The sequence below is a fragment of the Brachyhypopomus gauderio genome, chromosome 20 (assembly GCF_052324685.1).
Source record: "Brachyhypopomus gauderio isolate BG-103 chromosome 20, BGAUD_0.2, whole genome shotgun sequence".
Classification (NCBI taxonomy): domain Eukaryota; kingdom Metazoa; phylum Chordata; class Actinopteri; order Gymnotiformes; family Hypopomidae; genus Brachyhypopomus; species Brachyhypopomus gauderio.
The window spans coordinates 1,268,277-1,294,115 of record NC_135230.1 but is presented as its reverse complement, the minus strand read 5'-3'; the positions used below and the strand labels follow the sequence as shown (position 1 = coordinate 1,294,115).

At 42.3% G+C, this 25,839-nt stretch overlaps 1 protein-coding gene across 1 annotated transcript in view; it reads right to left on the bottom strand.

Annotated features, from left to right (window-relative positions):
* Positions 1-10,717: 10,717 nt before the first annotated feature.
* LOC143484584 (uncharacterized) overlaps positions 10,718-25,839 on the bottom strand; it is a 41,173-nt gene continuing 26,051 nt past the window's right edge. Inside the window, exons 19-30 of the mRNA XM_076983387.1 lie at positions 25,301-25,383; positions 24,780-24,906; positions 23,248-23,438; positions 18,904-18,994; positions 18,681-18,804; positions 18,292-18,473; positions 17,990-18,145; positions 17,629-17,762; positions 13,274-13,407; positions 12,939-13,033; positions 12,549-12,783; positions 10,718-11,613 (exon numbers count right to left, since the gene is read on the bottom strand). Of these exons, the coding sequence (XP_076839502.1) occupies positions 11,525-11,613; positions 12,549-12,783; positions 12,939-13,033; positions 13,274-13,407; positions 17,629-17,762; positions 17,990-18,145; positions 18,292-18,473; positions 18,681-18,804; positions 18,904-18,994; positions 23,248-23,438; positions 24,780-24,906; positions 25,301-25,383 (1,641 nt within the window). The 3' untranslated portion in view covers positions 10,718-11,524. The remainder of the gene's footprint in view (positions 11,614-12,548; positions 12,784-12,938; positions 13,034-13,273; positions 13,408-17,628; positions 17,763-17,989; positions 18,146-18,291; positions 18,474-18,680; positions 18,805-18,903; positions 18,995-23,247; positions 23,439-24,779; positions 24,907-25,300; positions 25,384-25,839) is intronic.

Genomic DNA, 25,839 nt, shown 5'->3' with positions numbered 1-25,839 from the left:
CAATACAACTGGTATGTCATCTGGTTTGGTTGATATTGATTTAAATTACATACCGGGAGAAAAACTTGATGCTTTTCATCCACTCCCAAAATCAGAATAACTGAACCTCTTCTAACTATAGTTAACTCATCCATTACAATAGGTCACATGCCCAAATCATGTAAATTAGCAATTATCAAACCTCTGATCAAGAAACCAAATCTTGATCCGACTGTGCTATCTAATTATAGACCCATTTCAAACACATCATTTATATCTAAGATCATAGAAAAAGCTGTTGCCCAGCAATTATGCCTATATCTGCATAGGAATAACACATTTGAAAAGTTCCAATCTGGTTTTAGGCCCCATCACAGTACTGAAACAGCATTAGTTAAAGTAACAAATGATCTCCTCCTTGCATCAGATCAAGGCTATGTATCACTGTTAGTGCTTCTTGATCTTAGTGCAGCTTTCGACACAATTGATCATAGGATCTTGCTAGAAAGGTTAGAACGCTGGGTTGGAGTCTCAGGCACAGCCCTTTCATGGTTTCAGTCTTACTTAACAAATCGCTATCAGTTTGTAGAGCTCAATAATATTTCATCCAAACGTACAATGGTTAAATATGGGGTCCCGCAAGGCTCCATCTTAGGACCACTATTATTTACATTATATATGCTACCATTGGGCACAGTTATAAACAAACATGGTGTCAATTTTCACTGCTATGCGGATGACACTCAACTTTACATATCAGCCAAACCCGATGACAAACTCAGTTTAGGAAAAATTGAGGCCTGTGTAAGAGATATTAAATGCTGGATGTCTCTAAACTTCCTACAATTAAATGAGGACAAAACAGAAGTTCTCCTTGTGGGCCCTAAGGCCGCAAGACAGAAAATTCCAAATTTAATGCTTAATCTTGCAGACTATCCCATTACACCTGGCACAGTAGCCAAAAACCTAGGCATCATACTCGACTCTGACCTATCATTTGATAAATATATAGATAATACTACTAGGATAGCTTTTCTACATCTCCGCAACATTGCCAAATTAAGAAATGCATTATCACAGGATGATGCAGAAAAATTGGTGCACGCATTTGTTAGCTCTAGACTAGACTACTGCAATTCACTACTGTCAGGATGTTCAAATAGGAATCTAAATAAACTTCAAGTAGTTCAAAATGCCGCAGCTAGAGTTCTGACCAGAACTAGAAAATTTCAGCATATTAGACCAGTCCTATCAGCCCTGCATTGGCTCCCAGTTAAATTTCGTATTGATTTAAAAATTCTATTATTAGCATATAAAGCACTACACGGGCTTGCTCCTGAATACCTCCAGGAACTTATTTCCTACTATGAACCCCCACGTCAACTAAGATCACAGGGTGCTGGTCTGTTATTAGTTCCACAAATTAACAAGGTAACAGCAGGGGGAAGAGCCTTTTCTTATAAGGCCCCCCAGCTTTGGAATAATCTTCCTAAATGTGTCCGGGACTCTGACACAGTCACAATCTTTAAATCTAGGTTGAAAACCCACTTATTTAGTCTAGCGTTTGATAATTAATATCCCCCTTAGATAAAGGTACAGATCCAGGGGTTCATAGACGAAGGGTTTTATGGTAGACTGGGGTACTGGTGCTGTCATCCTGTCACTGCTCGTGGTCACTCAAGTTTGTTGACAGTGCAGTGGACGGATGCCATTGTCTCAGAATGCCCCCAAGCCTATGTTACCTTCTGGTTCTGCCTTTTTTTAGCTAGGCTGTAATAATTTAACTTAGTGCCGGAGTTGCTGCCACACTCCAGAAATGTTTATAATTTTACCTGTCCTGTATATGTCCTCATACAGAGCTAATTTTCCCTGTTTCATTTCTCCACATGGCTGCCCGCCTGCTTGAGGAATAATGAGATGAGGAGAGACAAGCGATCCATCCTGGCCGGCCACCTCCTGCCTAACCGGATGCCTACACCATGATGGACATTATTACATATTTTTCGGTCTAAATTGACATTATTGCATCTTTTACATTCTGTCTACATTCTGTCTATATTGTTGTTGTTGTCATGGTGACCGGTGTCGGCCAGAGGAGGATGGGTTCCCCCCCTGAGTCTTGGTTCCTCTCAAGGTTTCTTCCTCATGCAAAAAACTAGGGAGTTTTTCCTTGCCACTGTCGCCTTTGGCTTGCTCACTGGGGGCTAGGACTCGGCACTTGTAAAGCTGCTTTGTGACAACAACTGTTGTAAAAAGCGCTATATAAATAAAATTTGATTGATTGATGATAGTCAATACATTAGTTACATCACGGATTAACTACTGCAATGCAATACTGGCAGGCCTTCCAAATAAACTCATCCAAAGACTTCAGCTTATACAGGACTCAGCAGCATGGATAATTACACGCACCAAGTCCACCGAGCACGTCACACCCCTGCTTATCCAGTTACACTGGCTCCCAGTATTACAACGGATCAGTTTTAAAATTGTGTTACTGACATTTAAGGCACTTCACAACCTGGCCCCAGACTATTTTACAGATCTCCTTCAGTTTTACACTCCCTCCTGCACTCTGTGCTCCTCTTCAGCAGGATTCCTGGTAGAACCAACTGCTAATCTTCGCACAATGGGTGCAAGGGCTTTTTCCCATGTTGCTCCAAAGCTTTGGAACACACTCCCCACACACATACGAACATTGCACTCTATTTCAGAATTCAAAATTGCTCTCAAAACTCATCTGTTTAAACTGGCTTATTCACTTTAACAAATGTAATTTTATCTCTGTTGTTGTGTTGGAATTTTTATATTTATTGTATGTTTTAAATTTGTTTTAATTTTTGTAAGGTGACCATGAAAGGCGCCAAACAAATAAAATGTATTATTATTATTATTATTATTATTATTATTATTATTATTGTTGAGTTAGATCCCCTGATCCTGACAGTTCCCTATGAACTGCGTCTGGCGTCGCCTGTGGATACACGTACCAGGAGAGAAGTCACAACCTCTGCAATAAGTTTCTGCTGAGGAGAGAGACAAAGTTTAAAAGAACTGGAATGTAGCACTGACTAGGAGCATGGGTTCCAGTGTGTCAGACCTGAGAATTCACTGAGTGTGCAGGAGACGTAGGTGAGTTCCTGCAAGACAGCAGACTGTAGTGTTGCAGAACCTCTTCAATCTCCTGGAGTTTACCTCTGAGACTGTGGACAGATTCTCTGACAGGAGATGGTGGGCTCCTGTGACTGACATTACTGACATTACTGCTGGCGGTTGGGTGCAGGTTCCGCATGTGAGTGATTCCATACATCCACAAGCATTTGAGTCCCAGCCCTGTTAGGGTGAAGCTGATCAGGTTTAAAAAGCTCAGGACGCCTCCAAAAGATGTTGAAATTGTCAATGAAGTTTACCTTCCAATGCGCACAGGCTGTAGTGAGTCAGCTGTTTAGAGCCAGCAGTCTGGTAAAGTAACCACTGCCTCGACGTGCAGTTGGTATCAGTCCAGAAATGAACACTTCAGATTGGGAAAACTCCAGAATGTCGAGCAGATGGTTAAAATCCTGTTTCAGTATCTCAGACTGTTGTTTGTAAACATCGCTAGAGCCGACATGTACAATCAGTCTTTCCGTAGCTGGATGGTCATGCAATATGTGTGGAATCATGGGTATCACTTCACAGACAGTAACACGAGGAAAGCAAAAGGCCTTAATACTGTTGCTCCATACATCTCTGATGACTGAGTCCCCAATTAGCAGCGTTTTGGGCTGTGGCGGTGTTCCTCGTCTTCTTTCACCCTTAATGCCTCGGCGGCTAACATGGTTAGCATCCCGATGGCTAGCATGTTTACCACCCCGATGGCCAACATGGTTAGCACCCCGATGGCCAACATGGTTACCACCCTGATGGCCTACATGGTTACCACCCCGATGGCCAACATGGTTAGCACCCCGATGGCCAACATGGTTACCACCCTGATGGCCTACATGGTTAGCACCCCGATGGCCAACATGGTTAGCATCCCGATGGCTAACCCTATTAGCATGCTTATTAGTTCGCCGTCGACTGGCACGGATTGCAAGCTGGTGGTTGGGACGACTCTTAGCATGCTTGTTAGCATGCTGCTGGCTAACACAGTTGACAGCCTGGTGTTTGGTCCATGAATGGCCAGAGTTATTTGCATGCTGTTGCTGTTGCTTAGCAGCCAGACTGGAGTTGGTTCTGTGATGCTGATTGGGGTGTGTTTGATGTCCTTGATGTCCTGGAGAGGGAGGCAGTATGTTGTGATGAGACTGCTCAGTTTCTGCTACTTCAGTTGAGGCGAGAGCTTCATATCTGTTATCGAGAAGAATGTTCTGTTCTGAAGATTGCTGCTTGCCGCCGCTGCTGTGCTGGTTTCTGCTACGTTCCTTCCCCCGAACAAGAGTCCAGCCCTTATCATTGTTGTTAACGGGTTGTTGTTGTTGTTTTATCAGCAGTTTGTGTGGCAAGTTATTAGTCTAAGGGGTTGAGTTATGAGTCAAAGGGGTTGAGTTATGAGTCTAAGGCAGGGGTGCAAAACATAAGGCCGTTTGCGGCCCGCCGGCGCCTCCGTTGCAGCCCGCTGGTTGATAAATAATTTGGCCCGCCTTCTGGCTTCGTGCCTGAATTTGAACGATGAACCAACAGTGTTGTTTTTTGGGCTACTTTTTAGTTGGGCTACCGCGGGAGTCACAAGTCAACACTAAGAATCGATCACGATATAATACTTAATTTGTCCCTATTTTACACTCACCACCCCCCCCCCCCCCCCGTCAACAATCTACAATCGCCACCCACCCCCCCATCAACCATTTAAATTCGCCAAACCCCCGTCAACAGTCTACAATCGCTACCCCATGGTGGCCCATCAAGCAGCTTTACCTTTATTTGTGGCCCAGCTCCTCCTTCAAGTTGTGCATCCCTGGTCTAAGGGGTTGAGTTATTAGTCTATGGGGTTGAGTTATTAGTCTATGGGGTTGAGTTATGAGTCTAAGGGGTCGATCTATTAGTCTAAGGGGTCGAGTTATGAGTCTAAGGGGTTGAGTTATTAGTCTATGGGGTTGAGTTATTAGTCTAAGGGGTTGAGTTATTAGTCTAAGGGGTTGAGTTATGAGTCTATGGGGTTGAGTTATGAGTCTAAGGGGTTGAGTTATTAGTCTATGGGGTTGAGTTATTAGTCTAAGGGGTTGAGTTATTAGTCTAAGGGGTTGAGTTATGAGTCTAAGGGGTTGAGTTATTAGTCTATGGGGTTGAGTTATGAGTCTAAGGGGTTGAGTTATTAGTCTAAGGGGTTGAGTTATTAGTCTAAGGGGTTGAGTTTTGAGTCTATGGGGTTGAGTTATTAGTCTATGGGGTTGAGTTATTAGTCTATGGGGTTGAGTTATTGAGTTAAGGGGTTGAGGACAGCACTGCATTCATTTAACTTTAAGGGTCAGTCATCAACTTCCCTTGTTGAACACACTATTGACCTTTAAGGGTCAGTCATCAACTTCCCCTGTTGAACACACTATTGACCTTTAAGGGTCAGTCATCAACTTCCCTTGTTGAACACACTATTGACCTTTAAGTGTCAGTCATCAACTTCCCTTGTTGAACACACTATTGACCTTTAAGGGTCAGTCATCAACTTCCCTTGTTGAACACACTATTGACCTTTAAGGGTCAGTCATCAACTTCCCTTGTTGAACACACTATTGACTTTTAAGGGTCAGTGTTCAAACTTTTTTAAATTCACAGGGTGAGACAGGGTGAGATGGGGAGAGACAGCATGGGATGCAGCTACTACCTCCCCAAAAGAGTTTCTGCAGGGTGGGCCGTCTGCTGTAATGTTCAGTGTGCAAACAAACATACCGAATGCACAGCTGGGAAGCATGTGAGATATTCCTGTCATAAAAAATAAGTTAGAATAATTTCTAGTCTGAGGGTTCTTTTCAGAATTTAAACATGTAAATCCAACTTAGCAGGTATTGTAATGTGTAGTTCTTTCTGTTACATCAGACTTTTTTTGACATATTCTAACCCCCCCCCCCCCCCCCCCCCCCCCCCATATAGTGGCCCGGGAGCTGTTTTGTAATGATTTTTTTTTTCAATCACGCAATCCGCTCTTATTTTGAAATTGCGCATCGCGATCTCAAGACGGTGCTGGGGATTGCCTCTTTGGCAACGACGAACAGATAGCAAACGCTTTACGCTTTATAAACAATTTATGTTCGCCACCCCCCCCCCCGTAAATTGCCCCTTCAGTGATTGAAAAAATAAAATGTGGCCCGTCAAATAATTTCTATTTGAGTACCCTGTTCTACCCTGTTAAAACAAATAAACTAAAAATGTCACATGACTACAGATATAATTAAGGATATATGTTAACCATGAGCTTTGTGTTTGCTGCTGTTTACAAATTCCATTATTTCTAATTACTGACTCATGTTTCTGACGCACTGCTCTGCAATCCTACTGATGCACTCTCCACTTAGAAACTTCTAGAAATAGCATTTAGCAGAACATACACAGGTATGTTAGCATGTGACAGTCGGGCTGTAATGACTCACCTTCTAGAAATAGCAGCACTTAGCAAAGTGTACACACATAGAGCAGCACGTACATTGGTACACTTCCAGTAAAACATGGACACACCTGACTTAATACACGTTCTTAATAGTAAAAAGGGCATGTTAATCTAATGAATCATTAAATATGTTTATAAGACAAATATAATTTTAGAAAGATGTTAAGTGAATTAATTCGCAACACACCCACGCATACACACAATTTTAAATGCACCCACAGCCAAAAGCTTTATTTCAGAACTTTAGTTCCTCACTCTACAAGGTCTCTGCATGCGTGTGAATGTCTTCAGGACTGATGGAGAATCATCCACCATCCTGCTTCATGAAGCTGTTTACAGATCACCAAGAGTGTGCACAGCTGTCATCTAAATATAGGACAGTTACTTCAAATAATCTAATATTTGTTTACTAAAGCATAATCACATAATTTTGACTGGTAGTGCATGCTAACATGTACTCAGGTAGACCAGCACACACACACACACACATGTATATTTCCAAGTACACAAGAAGCTTACCGTGTAGACAGGTATGCTAGCCTACACAGTTGTAGGAGCTTCAACAGAACCTCTGGTATGAATCACTGACGTGACCCACTGACGTGACCCACTGACGTGAACCACTGACGTGAACCACTGGTGTGACCCACTGGTGTTACCTGCTGATGTGAACCACTGCTGTAATCCACTGGTGTGACCCACTGGTATGAACCACTGGTGTTACCCACTGATGTGACCCACTGATGTGACCCACTGGTGTTACCCACTGACGTGAACCACTGGTATGAACCACTGGTGTTACCCACTGATGTGAACCACTGGTATGAACCACTGTTATGAACCACTGGTGTTACCCACTGATGTGAACCACTGGTGTTACCCACTGACGTGACCCACTGATGTGAACCACTGGTGTTACCCACTGATGTGAACCACTGGTGTTACCCACTGACGTGAACCACTGGTATGAACCACTGGTGTTACCCACTGATGTGAACCACTGGTATGAACCACTGTTATGAACCACTGGTGTTACCCACTGATGTGAACCACTGGTGTTACCCACTGACGTGACCCACTGATGTGAACCACTGGTGTTACCCACTGATGTGACCCACTGACGTGAACCACTGGTATGAACCACTGGTGTTACCCACTGATGTGACCCACTGACGTGAACCACTGACGTGAACCACTGGTATGAACCACTGGTGTTACCCACTGATGTGAACCACTGGTATGAACCACTGGTGTTACCCACTGATGTGACCCACTGACGTGAACCACTGGTATGAACCACTGGTATGAACCACTGGTATGAACCACTGGTGTTACCCACTGATGTGACCCACTGACGTGAACCACTGGTATGAACCACTGGTGTTACCCACTGATGTGAACCACTGGTATGAACCACTGGTGTTACCCACTGATGTGACCCACTGACGTGAACCACTGGTATGAACCACTGGTATGAACCACTGGTGTTACCCACTGATGTGAACCACTGGTATGAACCACTGGTGTTACCCACTGATGTGACCCACTGATGTGAACCACTGGTATGAACCACTGGTATGAACCACTGATGTTACCCACTGATGTGAACCACTGGTGTGATCCACTGGTATGAACCACTGGTGTTACCCACTGGTGTTACCCACTGATGTGACCCACTGATGTGATCCACTGGTATGAACCACTGGTGTTACCCACTGATGTGACCCACTGACGTTCCCCAGACAGGAGAGCCAGAACTTACGCAGACATTCCACATCAGTAGAAGATGCTCTTCTGGGTTCACAACAATACCAGGCCCAGTTCAGACAGGGACTGGTCACATGGCAACTGGTGTAATTCACACATCTGAGAAAAACCTGCAGTAGCCTTCAATAGGCTGAGAGTCTAGCAACACATGAGACGCTTTAGCTTAATCAACACATAAGGCGGGGACGCTGCTGCCCAGCAAGCTATGGTAATAAATTTGATGAGAAGTGTAATTAACTCCAGTAGCATAACAAAATATTTAGAATGAATAAAATGTCCTTGGTGTGGAATGTTGTTTGGAAAGGCCCAACCCTTCAGTGAAGTATGCAGTGACAGCTGCTTGTGTCAGTGGCTCTTTTAGAGGGGTTTTTGTGAAGAGACAAAAATACATTTGAATGTTGCAGGTTTCAGTGAGCTGTCAGTAAGGTGTAAATGAGAGCATGTTGGAGTGATAAATTGAGATATGGGTTAGAGTAGGACAGAGTAAAGAATAAGGGGATGGTAGATTAAGGGAGAGTATGGAACAGTAGCATAAGAGTAAGGGAAAGCATGGAACAGCAAGGTATGAGAGGTAAGGCAGGAGTAAGGAAGAAGTAAAGTAGGAGTAAGGGAGAAAGTACAATATACAAATACAATATATTTCTGGATATATATACACCCCTGTACCATGTGCACAATATATACACACACACTCACATGTATATGGTACAGGGGTGTGACGTCAGCACTGCAGCCTGCTAATAGTAGGGATTATGGGATTATGGAGTACTCACGGCAGAGATGTTTGTGCACTGCCACAAGTTGGTTACTCCTTCCCGCTCATGTGAAGTTAAATGAGTGTTGTAATGATTTTATTTAAGATTAGGTCATTAAGGAATCTCTAAATGACTAAATATTGTAATGTACAGAGTTAGGATTAAATAGGCTTTAATTCAAGATCATATTTTAAGGTTCATTATCAAAATACTTGATGCTAGTTTGGCAAACGTTAGCTTCATTTTTATGGGAAGATCCTGCGTGCTGAGACATAATAAAAACATTTAATGATTGTGGTCGCTACACTAATTGCAGGTAAGCAGTTATATGTGTCTTCTGTTTTTATCTTTTATGGTCACCAGTAAGAAACCATCAAGAGTTGTGTTAGCCACCGAGCGAGTGTGATCACTCAAATTGCTTAAAATTATTTGATTTTGACCAGAAAATAATGCCAAATGACATTCTGAGGACAGCTTTTGGCTTTGGAATATGAATTCTAGAGTGAAGTAGCCACTGACAGCAAAAATATACATGCAGTCTAGTCAACAGTAAATCCTCCTCCATAGAGCCAGAGAGCCTGTGATCAGAACATTTCCATTAGCTCCATTGAGACAGAGAGCATGTGATCAGAACATCTCCATTAGCTCCACTGAGCCAGAGAGCCTGTGATCAGAACATCTCCATTAGCTCCATTGAGCCAGAGAGCCTGTGATCAGAACATCTCCATTAGCTCCATTGAGACAGAGAGCCTGTGATCAGAACATCTCCATTAGCTCCATAGAGCCAGAGAGCCTGTGATCAGAACATCTCCATTAGCTCCATTGAGACAGAGAGCCTGTAATCATAACATCTCCATTAGTTCCACTGAGCCAGAGAGCCTGTGATCAGAACATCTCCATTAGCTCCATTGAGCCAGAGAGCCTGTGATCAGAACATCTCCATTAGCATCATTGAAACGGAGAGCCTGTGATCAGAACATCTCCATTAGCTCCACTGAGCCAGAGAGCCTGTGATCAGAACATCTCCATTAGCTCCATTGAGCAGACTAGGCCAAGATACGTCGATCAGACTAGGCCAAGATACGTCGATCAGACTAGGCCAAGATACGTCGATCAGACTAGGCCTAGATACGTCGATCAGACTAGGCCAAGATACGTCGATCAGACTAGGCCAAGATACGTCGATCAGACTAGGCCTAGATACGTCGATCAGACTAGGCCTAGATACGTCGATCAGACTAGGCCAAGATACGTCGATCAGACTAGGCCAAGATACGTCGATCGGACTAGGCCTAGATACGTCGATCGGACTAGGCCTAGATACGTCGATCAGACTAGGCCTAGATACGTCGATCAGACTAGGCCTGGATACGCTTGCTCAGCTATCCTGGGCTTTCTTCATTCTAGCTTTGTGCAATACCCCCTGGTGTTCAACTTCTGCCTGGCCCCTGGTGTTGGGCATTAAAAAAATTTTATAATCAATAAATTATACATTCGATAAACAATATTCACCTTTTAGACAATATAATGAAATGTTATTTCTTACCATTAAAGTATATAAAATAATATACAAAGGAACACATTCTCTTGTAGCAACACTCAGATACTGACTTGCATAATAAAAACCCAGATATGACATTTTAATTTTATTGAGCATGATTGAGATTTCTTAGTATAATTAATTTAAAAAGAAATAAAAACATTATTTATTCCAAACCAAGTTTCTCCAAACAATACTTGTCACAGTACAGGTCCTGATCCCTCCCTTCAGCTGTGTATGTGGTGTGTGTGTGTGTGTGTGTGTGCTTTCATTCTCTATTTTCACTCTCTGTTTCAGTGTGTGTGTTATTGGTATCACCTGTTCCTTGTCTTGTTATGTGTTTCACTTGTCTCTAGTTGTTGTCTATGTATTGTAAGTGTTTGACTCGTCTGTGTACTGTAAGTGTTTGACTCATCTATGTATTGTAAGTGTTTGACTCGCCTGTGTATTTAAGGGTTTGACTCGACTATGTATTTAAGTTTTTGACTCGTCTATGTATGTGTTTGACTCGCCTGTGTATTTAAGGGTTTGACTCGTCTGTGTATTTAAGTGTTTGACTCGTCTGTGTATTTAAGCGTTTGTCTCATCTGTGCCTCTTGTTTGTTTTTGTCTCGTATAATGTATATCTCCTGTCAAACAATTATATAAAATTAATTTAGAGTGCAATATAATAACATTAAGAAGACAGGCATGGTGAGAGACCATGGCATGATTATTATATATATTATATGTGATATGTTTCAGTGTAAATATCTAAAAGTCAAAAATCAATAATTGCGTTGGCTAATAATCATGTTACATAATGGTGTTATATTCAGGGTCATTGGGGTGGCATTAATGTGGTGTCACATTGTGACACTGTGTTTACAGTGGTTGGTGTGTATTTGCAGTGTTTGATGGTTATTGCACTACATGAAAAGTGACCATCAGGAGTCCTACAATCAGAGAGAGACACCACGGTCCTGCATCACGGTGCACTGCTGCATATCCTGAAACACACACACACACATCGTTTCTGTTTACCTTACGCATTAGTCCCTACATTACAGTAATGACATTATGGACTATGGTAATCATCACAGTAATGACATTATGGACTATGGTAATCATTACAATAATGACATTATGGACTGTAGTAATAATTACAGTAATGACATTATGGACTATGGTAATAATTACAGTAATGACATTATGGATTATGGTAATCATTATAGTAATGACATTATGGACTGTGGTAATCATTACAGTAATGACATTATGAACTATGGTAATCATTACAGTAATGACATTATGGACTGTGGTAATCATTACAGTAATGACATTATGGACTGTGGTAATCATTACAGTAATGACATTATGGATTATGACACTAATTAAGGTAATCAACACAGTAATGACATTACAGACTAAGGTAATCATTACAGTAATGACATTATGAACTATGGTAATCATCACAGTGATGACATTATGGATTATGACACTAATTAAGATAATCATCACAGTAATGACATTACAGACTGAGGTAATCATTACAGTAATGACATTATGAACTATGGTAATCATCACAGTAATGACATGGATTATGACACTAATTAAGGTAATCATCACAGTAATGACATTACAGACTAAAGTAATCATCACAGTAATGACATTACAGACTAAGGTAATCATCACAGTAATGACATTGTGAACTATGGTAATCATTACAGTAATGACATTATGGATTATGACACTAATTAAGGTAATCATCACAGTAATGACATTACTATGGTAATCATTACAGTGATAACACTAGTTAAACTGATCATTGCAATCACTGTAATGCAGTGTTTGTTACAGAAATAATTCAAAAATATGCACTTACATGAATGTGGGATATTGTTTATTGCTCAAATACAATTTGTGTTGTTTTAAATGGTCGTACCTGCTGTGCTGTTGGCAGTTGTCATGCTGGCATTAATGTACACGGTTGTGGCGGAGGTGTTTGTAGATGAAGGTGTGGTGGAATTTATTCCTCCTGTCAGACCGATGCCCAGGGTGTTCAGCTGAGACTGATACTGCAGTCCCTCCCAGGATCGGACCAGTGGGTTGCTCTCAAACATCTTCAGGGTAGGTAGATTTGACCCCAGTAGATTACTAACTGTACTCACATTCAGACTCTGAGTCACACACACACACACACACACACACACACACACACACACACACACACACACACACACACAAAAATAAAGCATAAATGCAAAATCCAGAGTTAATTTGTCATTTTTTAAATACAAAATTTTAACATTCTCATTCTTTCCTTATATCATACCATTAGCACATTAGGGTTCAGGTTAATGAAGGTGGTTATATCCATGCTGATGTTCTGAGCAGCAAGAGTTATTATATCTGACAGAGGAGCTCCCCCTACAGACAGACACACAGACATGCAGGTGTGAATTAATTTTGGGAGTGAACATTATTTGAAAAATCATGAATGTAGCCACTGATAAATTAGAATTTAAAAAAATCTGTCCTACCTGTGTTTGCATGTGTGTGCTGATGAGTGTGTGTGTGTGTGTGTGTGTGTGTGTGTGTGTGTGTGTGTCTGTGTGTGTGTGTGTGTGTGTGTGTGTGTGTGTGTGTGTGTGTGTGTGTGAGTTTTACCCAGGTAAGAGCTGATGAGCAGGAAGTAGTCTGAGACATTTCTGCGTTCAGGGCTAAATGAGATGTTGGCGATGTTGTACAGAGCTGTTTTCTGATTGATGGAGCACGATGATACATTCATGGGGTTTGCAAGTCTGCAGAAAAAACAAGATGGCAAGAGACTGAGAGTATTTTACCTAAAGGGAGGGAACACCACATTCTCTTATAGTGCTTTATTCATCTTTGATAATAATAATAATAATAATAAGTTAAACTTATATAGCGCCTTTACAAGTCCCAAGGACGCTTTACAAATATAAGCAAATATTAAACAACAAAAATTAAACAGAACCCGAAGAAGGTGTAGGGGAAAAATTAAGGGAAAAAAGGTGAGTTTTCAATAAGGTTTTAAACTGAGGGAGAGAAGAAGTAGAGCGAAGAGAGGGGGGGAGAGAGTTCCAGAGCAAAGGGGCTGCGACACTAAAGGACCGACCGCCCATAGAACTGAGCCTGAACCTAGGGACCACCAAAAGGCCTGCTTCCGAAGACCTGAGGTTACGAGAAGGCTTATAGGGTTTTAGGAGGTCGAGAAGATATTTAGGAGCCAGGCCATGAAGTGCCTTGAATGTAAGGAGTAAAACTTTATAGTGTATGCGTGAGGTAATGGGCAGCCAATGAAGTCTCTCAAGAACCGGAGTAATGTGCTCGGATTTTTTGGTGTAGGTGAGAGTCCGAGCCGCAGAATTCTGCACAATTTGTAGTAATCTAAGTGACTTAGTAGGGAGTCCATATAGCAGTGAATTACAATAGTCAAGGCGGGAGGTGACAAAAGCATGTATCAGTGATTCAGCTGCAGTGGTGGGTAATAGAGGACGAATACGTGAAATATTACGGAGGTGAAAGAATGCAGACCTAGACAGGGACTTGATGTGTGGTTCTAATGACAAATAAGAGTCCAAGAGAACACCTAGGTTTCGGACAGTGACTGATGCAGAAATCGGAATGTCATTTACCGTCAGAGCAGGAGTTTTGAAAGAGTTAACCATGGACTTGGAGCCAATGATTATAAACTCGGTTTTGTGTGCATTTAAAGAAAGAAAGTTTGCCCTAAGCCAGGAGTTCAGATCAATAAGACATCTATTTAGCTGGGTTGGAGGAAAAGGTGCAGTTGGTTTGAAACTGAGGTAGACCTGTGTGTCGTCAGCGTAGCAGTGAAAATGTAACTTATGACTACGAAAAATATGATGCCATGAGAAACACTGTGGAATGCTGAGATCTTATATTAGATTTTTCTACGGTACACCATTGGAAAGCTGTCACAACATGTAGTGTCTTGAAGTGTCATACGGTGTCATACAGGATCCTGTCATACAAGGTCCTGCATGTCATACAGGGTCCTGAGTGTCACTGTCACGTTAGGCCTGTCCCAAGCCATGAGGGAGACGCCCACGCATCACACACCCCTCCCTCCTTCCCAGTCACCCATTAATTAACCAGTTATCATCATTGCAATCCCCTATTCCCAATTCCCTCTGTTCACTATTTAAATCCACAGGTCAGCTCTTCTAGTGCTGTGCATTGTGCTCACACCCTGAGGCTGTGTGTGACTGCAAGAGCCACCACTGGACATCTTCCTCAACGTGCTTCAGAGACTTATGTACACCTTTCACGTTTAGCTAACTTACTTTGTTTGTGTGCTAAGGCACCTTTCTCTTTGTTTTTTGTCATTGTCGCTACGTGGCATTAAGAACTGTAAAGTTGTGCCTTTCCTCCGGCTCCTTCATTATCTCCACAACAGTAATAAAGTATTATCACTAGAAGCATTGCACCTCATTACTATACTTTCACCTATAAGTGCCGAGGACCAGTCATTTGATAGCTTTTACGACCTACTACTAGCACTAGTAGGTAAAACGACTTTACACAAGGAAGCTCGAACTGACACATAATTAACATTAGATGGCATCTCTTGCACAAAAAGCAGAACGGGCCGCCGAAACAAAATTAGAATGGTTACATTTGCACGTAACGCCATTAAATTAACAACAAAGTAATGTGACTAAACTACTTGTTAGGATAGATTGCCTGTGACATGGCTTTCAGCAGCTTCCCCACTGTCCATTTTGTTTCGTTTCCTGCTACAATTTCTGATTTGAGTTAAATAATTAATACAAAATATTGTTCTCTGAAATAACGACTAAGCAGCACGCAGATTGGCACCTGGATTGGTAAGCAAGACCGAGAAAAGGAACGGAGAAAAGGAACAATATTAAGTATCACTGCCCTCAAAGCAGTGACCGAGAAGCTCCATGATGCCAAGGCTAAAAAGCTATCATCAGTATTAATTCTACTAGACCTTTCTGCAGCCTTTGACACTGTCAACCACAACATCCTTCTCTCTGTTCTTTCTAGCCTAGGTGTGACTGGCTCTGCTTGGAAATGGTTCCAGTCATATCTTGAAGACCGTTCCTATCAGGTAACATGGAGAGGATCTATATCCAATCCATGTAAACTTTCCACTGGAGTCCCCCAAGGCTCGGTCCTAGGCCCTCTTCTCTTCTCTTTATATACTCATTCCCTTGGTGATATTATTTTGTCTCATGGTTTCTATTATCATTGCTATGCTGATGACACCCAGCTAATTATTTCCTTCCCTCATTCTGACACCCAGGTCTCTATGCGTATCTCGGCATGCTTGACAGATATTGCTTCATGGATGACTACTCACCACTTGAAACTCAACCCTAGCAAAACTGAGCTTTTGTAGATTCCAGGAACCCCAAACCCACACAACGACCTCACAGTTTCCTTTGAGAACATCTTGTTAACACCATCAGAAACTGCTCGAAGCCTGGGTGTAACGTTGGACAACGAATTGTCCTTCTCAACACATGTTTCAAAGATGACCAGATCCTGCAGATTTCTGCTCTGCAACATACGGAGAATACGACCCTTCCTTTCACAGGAAGCTACTCGAGTGCTTGTGCAGTCTCTAGTAATCTCTAAGCAGGACTACTGCAATTCCCTACTTGCAGGTCTTCCTCTACGGGTCATCAGACCTCTACAACTAATTCAGAATGCTGCAGCATGACTGGTCTTCAATCTACCCAAGTTCTCACATGTGACTCCTCTACTACGCTCTCTTCACTGGTTTCCAGTAGCGGCACGCATCAGATATAAAACCTTGATGCTTGCTTACAAAGCCAAAAATGGACTGGCCCCTCCCTACATGATGTCCATGGTAAAAAGCCGATCTGTACAGCGAACACTTAGAACCTCAAGCTTGGCTCGACTTGAAACTCCATGCTTAAAGTCTCATGGAAGACAAAGCTCCAGACTATTCTCCGTCCTGGCTCCAAGATGGTGGAACGATCTTCCATTAGCTGCTAGGACTGCAGAGTCTATTACTATCTTCAAGCGTAGACTGGAGACTCACCTGTTTGTTGAGTTCTTACCAGAGCACTAATTTGGCTGATACCACTTGCCGTTGTTCTTAAATTGTATGTCTGTTTATGGTTAATCGATCCGATTCCGATTCTGAAGATTAAGAATCGATTTATTTCGATTTAATTCGATTTAATTGATTCGATCCAATTCAGGGTTTAGTGTTATCACTGTAATTAATGTAATTTAATGATAATTGTAAGTTAATGATAATTGTAAGTTAATGATCACTGTAAGTTCATCATTGTAATTAACGTCATTTATTGGTCATTGTAAGTTAATGATCATTGTAGGTTAACTGTGCTGTTAAGTTCCAGTTAGCTGCTGTGTTTCATGTTTAATTCCCTGCATCTTTTCTTTTAGTGAGGAATGTTATTAATAACTGTGTTGTGATTTAACAGCATAATGATTAAAGTGAGGGATGTTATTAATTAAGTGTGTGATTTTTTAATCAGGTAAACACCAACCCACTGGCCCTGCCCCCTTCTGTAAGGCCACCCCCTCCCCAAGTTTCTACCCAATGAGAACACAGCCAGCTGTGCCTCAATGAGCATGCATGTAAGTCTGTGTGTCTGCATGTGTGTCTGCATGTGTGTCTGCATGTAAGTCTCTGTGTGTCTGCATGTGTGTCTGCTTGTGTGTCTGCATGTGTGTCTGCATGTAAGTCTCTGTGTGTCTGCATGTGTGTCTGCATGTGTGTCTGCTTGTATGTCTGCTTGTATGTCTGCATGTGTGTCTGCATGTGTGTCTGCATGTGTGTCTGCATGTGTGTCTGCATGTGTGTCTGCATGTGTCTGCATGTGTGTCTGCATGTGTGTCTGCATGTGTGTCTGCATGTGTGTCTGCTTGTGTGTCTACATGTAAGTCTCTGTGTGTCTGCATGTGTGTCTGCATGTGTGTCTGCATGTGTGTCTGCATGTGTGTCTGCTTACCTTAGGCTGTTAGCACTTATATTGCTGAGTACAGTCGCATTCAAGGAACAAATGTTTGACATGATGACATTTATTTCAGCTCTTCCCAAAGTGTTGCCAGACACGCGTAGATAATTCATAATCACTGCATTACTCTACACACACACACACACACACACACACACACACACACACACACACACACACACACACAAACACACAAATGTACGCATTATTTCTTTAGCATGAAAACAGTATCTAAAAAATGTGGGTATATCAACTATTAAATATCATCCAACAATTATCATTTGTTAACACATTTTCATGTTTTAGTTCCATGTTGCCAATCTATTCCACACAGATTTATTGAATGAAATGATACCTGCTCTGAAGTCCAGGCCCCATTAGTTGGGTTCATTAAAGAGGACAGTGTGTCGATCGTGGTGATGTTCCAAGTGTAGATCTCACTGACGTTGGCCACACGAGACGTGGAGCCCAGTAGCTGAAGCACACTGTCCCCAAGGCCTGAGGGATATGCCTGCAATACACATATACACACACACAATCAAAAACAAATACGCCTTATAGAGTTTAATACATGCTGCCACCCCAAGCCCAGATGGATACCTGCAAGACACACACACACACACACACACTCATCAGCGAGGTGTTAGTATAGCTGACCTGGTTTAGTTTGTTCAGAATGACCCTCTCCATGCCAATATCCACCACTTTCTGAGTGATAGCTGCCAAGTTACTTGTTAGCATGGTTACATTCAGACAGAGATCAAACTGGGTTGAATCGTAGCCGATAGGGAAAGATGGATCTGTAATGGTTACTTCTGTGATTTCACCTGCAGTACATCCTGTCAGACACAGAAAGAAAAGATGAATATATTTAATGCTATTTGTACTGTAGCTATACTAACTACAAAATAAACATAACCCTGCCCACTTTGTTTTTGTCTGTAACGAAGACCAAGAAGTATGTTTTCACTACATTTGTGAGGACATTTAAAGTTATCTAACCCTGTGACCTGCTCTGTTTTTATGGCATGTGTGCATGTTTGTACCTGCAGCACGCCTGGATCTGAAATTTGAGTTGCATTCAGTAAATAAACTTTGTAGCTTTATTACTGGGGTATTCGCCGACCTCAGGACTGGCATGAATGACTGCATAAACGTCTTCTTCACACTCTTCAAAATTTAACACACAAAACATGCAAGTACAAAAATTAACAAATAAATAGTATACAACACCACCTACAATGTTTAAGAAATGAAGAGGTTACATACAGAGGTATACTGAGCCCAGAATCCTCGTGTGAAGTAGAGGGGCAGGTTGCCTAACTGCTGTAGAGTCTGTAGTTTCCATGTTGAGGGATTTCTGAGAACAGAAGAACACTCTAGGTAAGACACTATGCTGCTGAAACACTAATAAACATTAATGAGTTCATGAGGTCAACCACCAGTATTCACATTACACATAAACACTACTACAACTTCACCCATTCACCACATACTGGGCCAAATCATAAACTAGACAGGAATATTTAATAAAGTTGTCCTAGCAGGTCCACATATAGTTTTGCCTAAAGAAATCTATCAAGGTCAAGTAGGGTTATACTTTTATGAAAATGCATATGAAAATTAAAATCTTATTGATAGATATTTTTCATTTCACTAACATAGTATGTTGAAACTAGCTCCACTAGTGACATTCTTTATGTAGACAGGCCCACATAGAGTCAAAAAGTGTTGTTGAAAATGAGCAAAGTCCTAATCAGAAACGGAGATCGTTCCATGGAAGCCTACGCTGTATTGGATGATGGATCCGAGCGGACTATTATTCTCCATGAGGCCGTTCAACAGTTGGGTCTGAAAGGAACTAGGGAAGATCTAGCACTTAGGACTGTGAGACAACATTGAGAGGTGATTCACAGGGCAGCCGTGTCTTTCACGGTGTCACCTGTTGCTGAGCCAAGCAAAGTATACAGGATACAGAGTGCCTTCACAGCAGAATTATTAGGTTTAGTGGAGCATACATATCCTGTTGTGTTGCTCAAGAAGAAGTATAAGTATCTGGAAGAGCTGCCATTGCAACCTCTGAATAAGGTACATCCTGTACTGTTGATTGGCTTAATTGTCTTCACCTTGTAACCCCAGTTGAGCCTGTCCACTTGGGCCCGCGAGGAGGACCAGCGGTGGTCAGGACACGATTAGGTTGGACCCTCCAAGGACCAACCCGGGACCTTAAGGAGAGTTGCAACTCTGTGCTGTCTTTTCGTCTCGACACAGACATCATCGACTGAGCTGCATAAGAATGTAGAGAAGTTGTAGAGAATGGATGAGCTTCCATATCATAATGCGAAGGCTTGTTTGCGATCCAAACAGGATCAGGAAGCCATTAGAGTTCTTCAGGAGAAGACCGTCCAGGTCAGAGTCAAAGGAGTAGTGCGGTATGCTACCCCTCTCTTGAGTGAAGAATTAGCCTCAGCTGTGCGCCCCAAGTGATGCAACATTACCTCAGTTACAGGGGATCAAGAAGAGGCTGTCCAAGGATCCTGCACGAGCAGCGATTCATCAAGCAGAGATTGACAGACTCAAAGAAACAGGTTATGTCATCAAGCTACAGCCAGAGGAAGTAGAGCGTTCATCAGAATCCTAGTATGTACCTCACCATATAGTACAGCAACAACGGGAAGAACTTGGTCTTCAACTGCTCATTCTCTTATAGAGTTCAGAACCTCAGCTCATGTTGCCAGGTCCCACTCTGTGCCCTTCCTTATTGTCTGTTCTTCTTAGCTTACGTGATCATTCCATAGGTGTTAGTAGTGATATAAAGGAAATGTTCCACCAAGTCCATATGCTCCCAAAAGATGGGGCGTGACACATCTCCCAGTGTTTACGAATGGCAGGTGCTCCCATTCAGGACGACTTGCAGTCCTTGTGTAACGCGGTGGTACCAACGAGTACACACCGTGTGTAAAAACAGAGTGAGGGGTGGACCCAAGTGCCGGCTCACGCTGACAGAAAGACAGGCAACGCCTATCATCAGTGTGAGAGAGAGACGCGAGCACACATTAGAAAAAATAAACACAAAACAATGCGGATCATTCAACGCGAACACACAGAAGAAAAACACAAAACAACACAGATAAACACAGGTTCTGCTATATGGTGTTATGTGCCTTCTAGCAACAACCCTGCAGATGACATCACTCGAGGGAAAACCCTCAGTTATTTGTTGCCACTAACCAGTCGATGGGGCAAAGGTCCTCTCTTCTTAAGTCAACCACCTGAGAGTTGGCCTGAGCCATTCATTCCTGCTGCTACTACAGATAGTAATGAGATGAGGAGTAATTTCTGTGGTCTATTAGTGACTAGTCCTACATTTCCAGATCCTGAGCACTACAGCACGCTTGGAGATTAATCAAAGCCTGCGCGCTGTCACTCCAGGACACACTGGAACCAGTACAGCTTACAGCTTAGATTCCTTCCCAAGTTGCATGATTAAAAGCAGGGGAAAGTAGTGCCAACTACTAGTCAGTTACTCACACTGGCACCAGAGTACGACCATTCCTGTCATACGAGTAGGAGGGCATCTCGGAGGTAGTAGCCTCCTTGAACAGGATGAGGTTCATCCCATTGTGCTTAGCCCGCAGCATCCTGTTACCAAACTCATAATTAAGGACTATGATGAATGTTTACTCCATTCAGGACCAGTGAGGGTATTTGCAGAGATCAGGCGCAAATACTGGATCTTAAGAGGAAGACAAGCTATCCGTTCGCACCAGCAAAAATGGCCGACCTTCCACCAGCTAGACTCTGTCTTCTGAAGCCAGCATTTCATTCCACTGGGAACGAGAAGAGGTGGGGGATAATCTTCAAGTGCCGGACTACTAGAGCAGTGCATATTGAGCTGCTCACGAGTCTTGACTCAGACTCCTTCCTCATGTCACTGAGACGGTTTATGGCCAGACGGGGGAAGACCCTGTGAAATTCTGTGCGACAAAGGCACGAACTTCAGTGGCACCGAAAGAGAGCTCTGCCAAAGTTTTGCTGATCTCCAACTGAAACTGCAGCAGAGACTTGCTAGTCAACAGATAAAGTTTTCCTTTAATCCACCGGGAGTCCCACATTTTGCAGGATGCTGAGATTCGCTCCCTTAAGGCTATTCAGGTCGCAATTGGAGCTCCGTCACGGAGGAGGTGCTGTTGGATGTCCTGCTGGAGATTGAAGGTATTCTCAATTCGAAGCCCTTATGGTTATGTATCCTCTGGTGTGGCGGACCCAGTACCAGTAACGCCAAATAGTCTCCTCATGGGGCGGCGGGATGCATCACTCCCGGAGATCATCTATTCTGGTTCCGAGCAGTTAAGTCGTCGGAGGTGGAGGTACAGTCAAGTCGTGGCTGATCAGTTCTGGAAACACTTCATTCGTCATTTATCTTCATCTAAGTGGAGTACTGATTCTGTTAAATTGGAGACTGGTACCATCGTCATGATCATGGATCAGCAGTGGCCACATGCTGTGGCCTGTGGGTAAGGTCATTAGCGTCCATCTTAGTCAAGACAATCGAGTCCGGTCAGCCGATGTGCAGGTCAAGGACCACGTCTACACTCGTCCTGTGACCCGTCTCATCAGCCTCCCTTCTCTCCCACACTAGGTTATGATTCCTACAGTCACTCGGCCTTTAAGGTGCAAATCCACTCAGTGGATTTGGGGGCGGCTAATGAAAGGCCATCGTTAGGTGGTTCGGTCCGAACACCCCTGTATGTTTTACTAGTTGGGTTGCCCTGCTGTTCGTAGAGGACAGTGTGGGAGGAGTCTACTGGAGCAGTGCTGAACTTTTGAGGACAGAGGGAATAAGGGGATTACGGGTGATGGACAGAGTAATAAAGAGTGACTTTGTCCTTCGGGTTGATCTGTGTGCATGGATCAACAGTAAGTCTGCATTTCAGTTGTTATATTTCAGTAATTTGTTGTGGTTTATATGCATAATTTATATTTAATTGAGGGTGTAATTCTATGGCAATATGATTCTGTTAGTTGTTCTCATTATTAGGATATTGTTATGTCATGTGTATTACCATGTATATTCCATGTATTTTTATGTGAATTTTTTATTAAGTATGTAGATGGTAAGTTAGAATTTAACGGTTGCCTCACCGTGCGAGTGAAGCATGAGGTGTGCACATGATAGTCACTTCAGTGGTGCGTGCTTAATTATTCTGTAGTGTTTGCTTAGAGTAGTGTAACATGCGAAAATGTATTAATATGTTCAGAGTGCGATTATGTTTGTGGTTTATAGTTTATTGATTATTGTATGTTTATATGTATTTTCATTGCAGAACCACACAGATAAGCAAACGTTGAATAAATACCGTTGACCACCCAGGATCGGATCTCCTTTGTTATCAGTGGTTTCGGGCCGAGACACTTTGTAACGGTTCAACCTTTTCATGAAACGCCAGGGTTTATCTTAACCCTTGAAAGGAGATAGCTCTCCAACATAGTAGTTCATGGTACAATCTTCATAGCTGAAACTATTTTTCGGTAAATTCTATCATGTTTTTTATAACAACTTTGATCTCCCTTATCTCATCTGCCTTATCCATAAAGTTGAATGTGTCTCACCCGTAGGGCGTGTTGCCACTGAAGAGCAGTGTCTGTATACCCGTGACCTGAGAGTCAGTCAGGTCTCCACAGTTCTTCAGCTTCTCTATGATGAGTGGGTCAGAGTTCTGGATGTAGGAGGAGTCTAGTGTGCAGATCATATTACCCAGAATTCCCAGCTGAGTGTTGGTCAGATTAAAGCCAGAAATACCCTAGAACAGCAGAAAATATGAAAGCATGATTATGTGTGTGTGTGTGTGTGTGTGTGTGTGTGTGTGTTGCCTCTTTAAAGGCATTACTGTATCTCCCTCCTTGTAGACTGTAACTCTCTCCTTACAGGGATCACTGTATCTCTCTCTTTACAGGGATCACTGTATCTCTCTCCTTACAGGGATTACTGTATCTCTCTCTTTACAGGGATCACTGTATCTCTCTCCTTGTAGGCATTACTGTATCTCCCTCCTTGTAGGCATTACTGTATCTCTCTCCTTATAGGCATTACTGTATCTCTCTCCTTGTAGGCATTACTTTATCTCTCTCCTTATAGGCATTACTGTATCTCTTGCCTTATAGGCATTACTTTATCTCTCTCCTTATAGGCATTACTGTATCTCTCGCCTTATAGGCATTACTGTCTCTCCCTCCTTATAGGCATTACTGTCTCTCTCTCCTTATAAGAATTACAGTCTCTCTCTCCTCATTGAGCTGACAGTATTCACATGGATATTGAAATCACCAAGGACAATTAATGTAAGAGCCAAATTACAAAAACTGTTTGGTGATATTTTGTTGTACATGACAAGGAAAAAATAAAAGACACATAAAAGACAACTGGACTCCAATGCGAGTGAATAAACGTGGGTAGTGAAAAGGTTACTAGCTAGGATACCAGTCGGAGCCTTTGGTTAGGGTTAGGGTTACACATGTATGCTGTGCACACTTAATACTGCAACTATAGTTAATGCCGGACATACAGCAAAAACCAAAGTAAGGAGTTTGCTAAATTAATGAGAGAGAGAGTGAGGTGTGTACATGTGGGTGTTTATGTGAGAGAGTGAGGTGTGTGCATGTGGGTGTTTATGTGAGAGTGAGATGTGTGTGTTTGTGAGAGAGTGAGGTGTGTGCATGTGGGTGTTTATGTGAGAGTGAGATGTGTGCATGTGTGTGTTTATGTGAGAGTGAGGTGTGTGTGTTTATGTGAGAGTGAGATGTGTGCATGTGTGTGTTTATGTGAGAGTTAGATGTGTGTGTTTATGTGAGAGTGAGATGTGTGCATGTGTGTGTTTATGTGAGAGTGAGGTGTGTGCATGTGTGTGTTTATGTGAGAGTTAGATGTGTGTGTTTATGTGAGAGTGAGGTGTGTGCATGTGTGTGTTTATGTGAGAGTTGGATGTGTGTGTTTATGTGAGAGTGAGGTGTGTGTGTTTATGTGAGAGTGAGATGTGTGCATGTGTGTGTTTATGTGAGAGTGAGATGTGTGCATGTGGGTGTTTATGTGAGAGTGAGATGTGTGCATGTGGGTGTTTGTGTGAGAGTGAGACGTCTGTGTTTACCAGGCAGGTTTGTGCATTGTTGAACAGAGTTTTCTGTATGTTGAGGAAGCTGGAAGGAATAGAGAAATCTGCTGCACCCAGAGCGATAAAATACGAACTGCAGTTCACTGTCTGTACCATGTTATAGCTGCAACACACACAAACACACATCAAATACACAACATTACAGAGAAACAGAAAGATTGTCATCAATTAAACCTTCAATTAACCTGCAGAAATGAAAAAAGCTCAACAATTATAATAAAAATGAAAAACTATAAAAATGAATTAGATGAGATTTTACTCTTATGAGACATTATTCTTTATTCATATGTTAATGAGGATATTAATATTAATGTGTTATTAATGCAAACAAGGAAAAAAGTTGCAGATTTAGTTAGTGACAAAAGATTCAAACAAAATTTTGCTTATGTTTTTTAATGAATATAGTATTTGTCCTAATGTCTGTGTGTGTGTGTGTGTGTGTGTGTGTGTGTGTGTGTGTGTGTGTGTGTGTGTGTGTGTGTGTGTGTGGTACTCACTCGTAGTAGAGAAGCATATCAGGATGGACATCACTGAAGGTGAAAGATGAGTCGCCTTTCACATAGTTGTACATGCTGGTCAGCTGCAGTACAGAACACATCGAGAATCACACAACTGTTACACCATTTCACACTGCAGTTACATGCCACTGGTACACTGTTACACAGCACTGCTACATTGTTAAACACCAGTGTTACACAATTACACACCACTGGTACATCATTACACACCACTGGTACACTGTTAAACACCACTGGTACATCATTACACACCACTGGTACACTGTTACACACCACTGGTACACTGTTATACACCACTGGTACACTGTTACACACCACTGGTACACTGTTACACACCACTGGTACACTGTTACACACCACTGGTATACTGTTACACACCACTGGTACACTGTTACACACCACTGGTACACAGCACTTCTAGTTTTATTATTAGCAGACAAACGAATATTAGCAGCAACATCACAAATTTGACTGACGACAGACCAAGGTTGTAATAGTTTTGGATTTTTCATTATAGT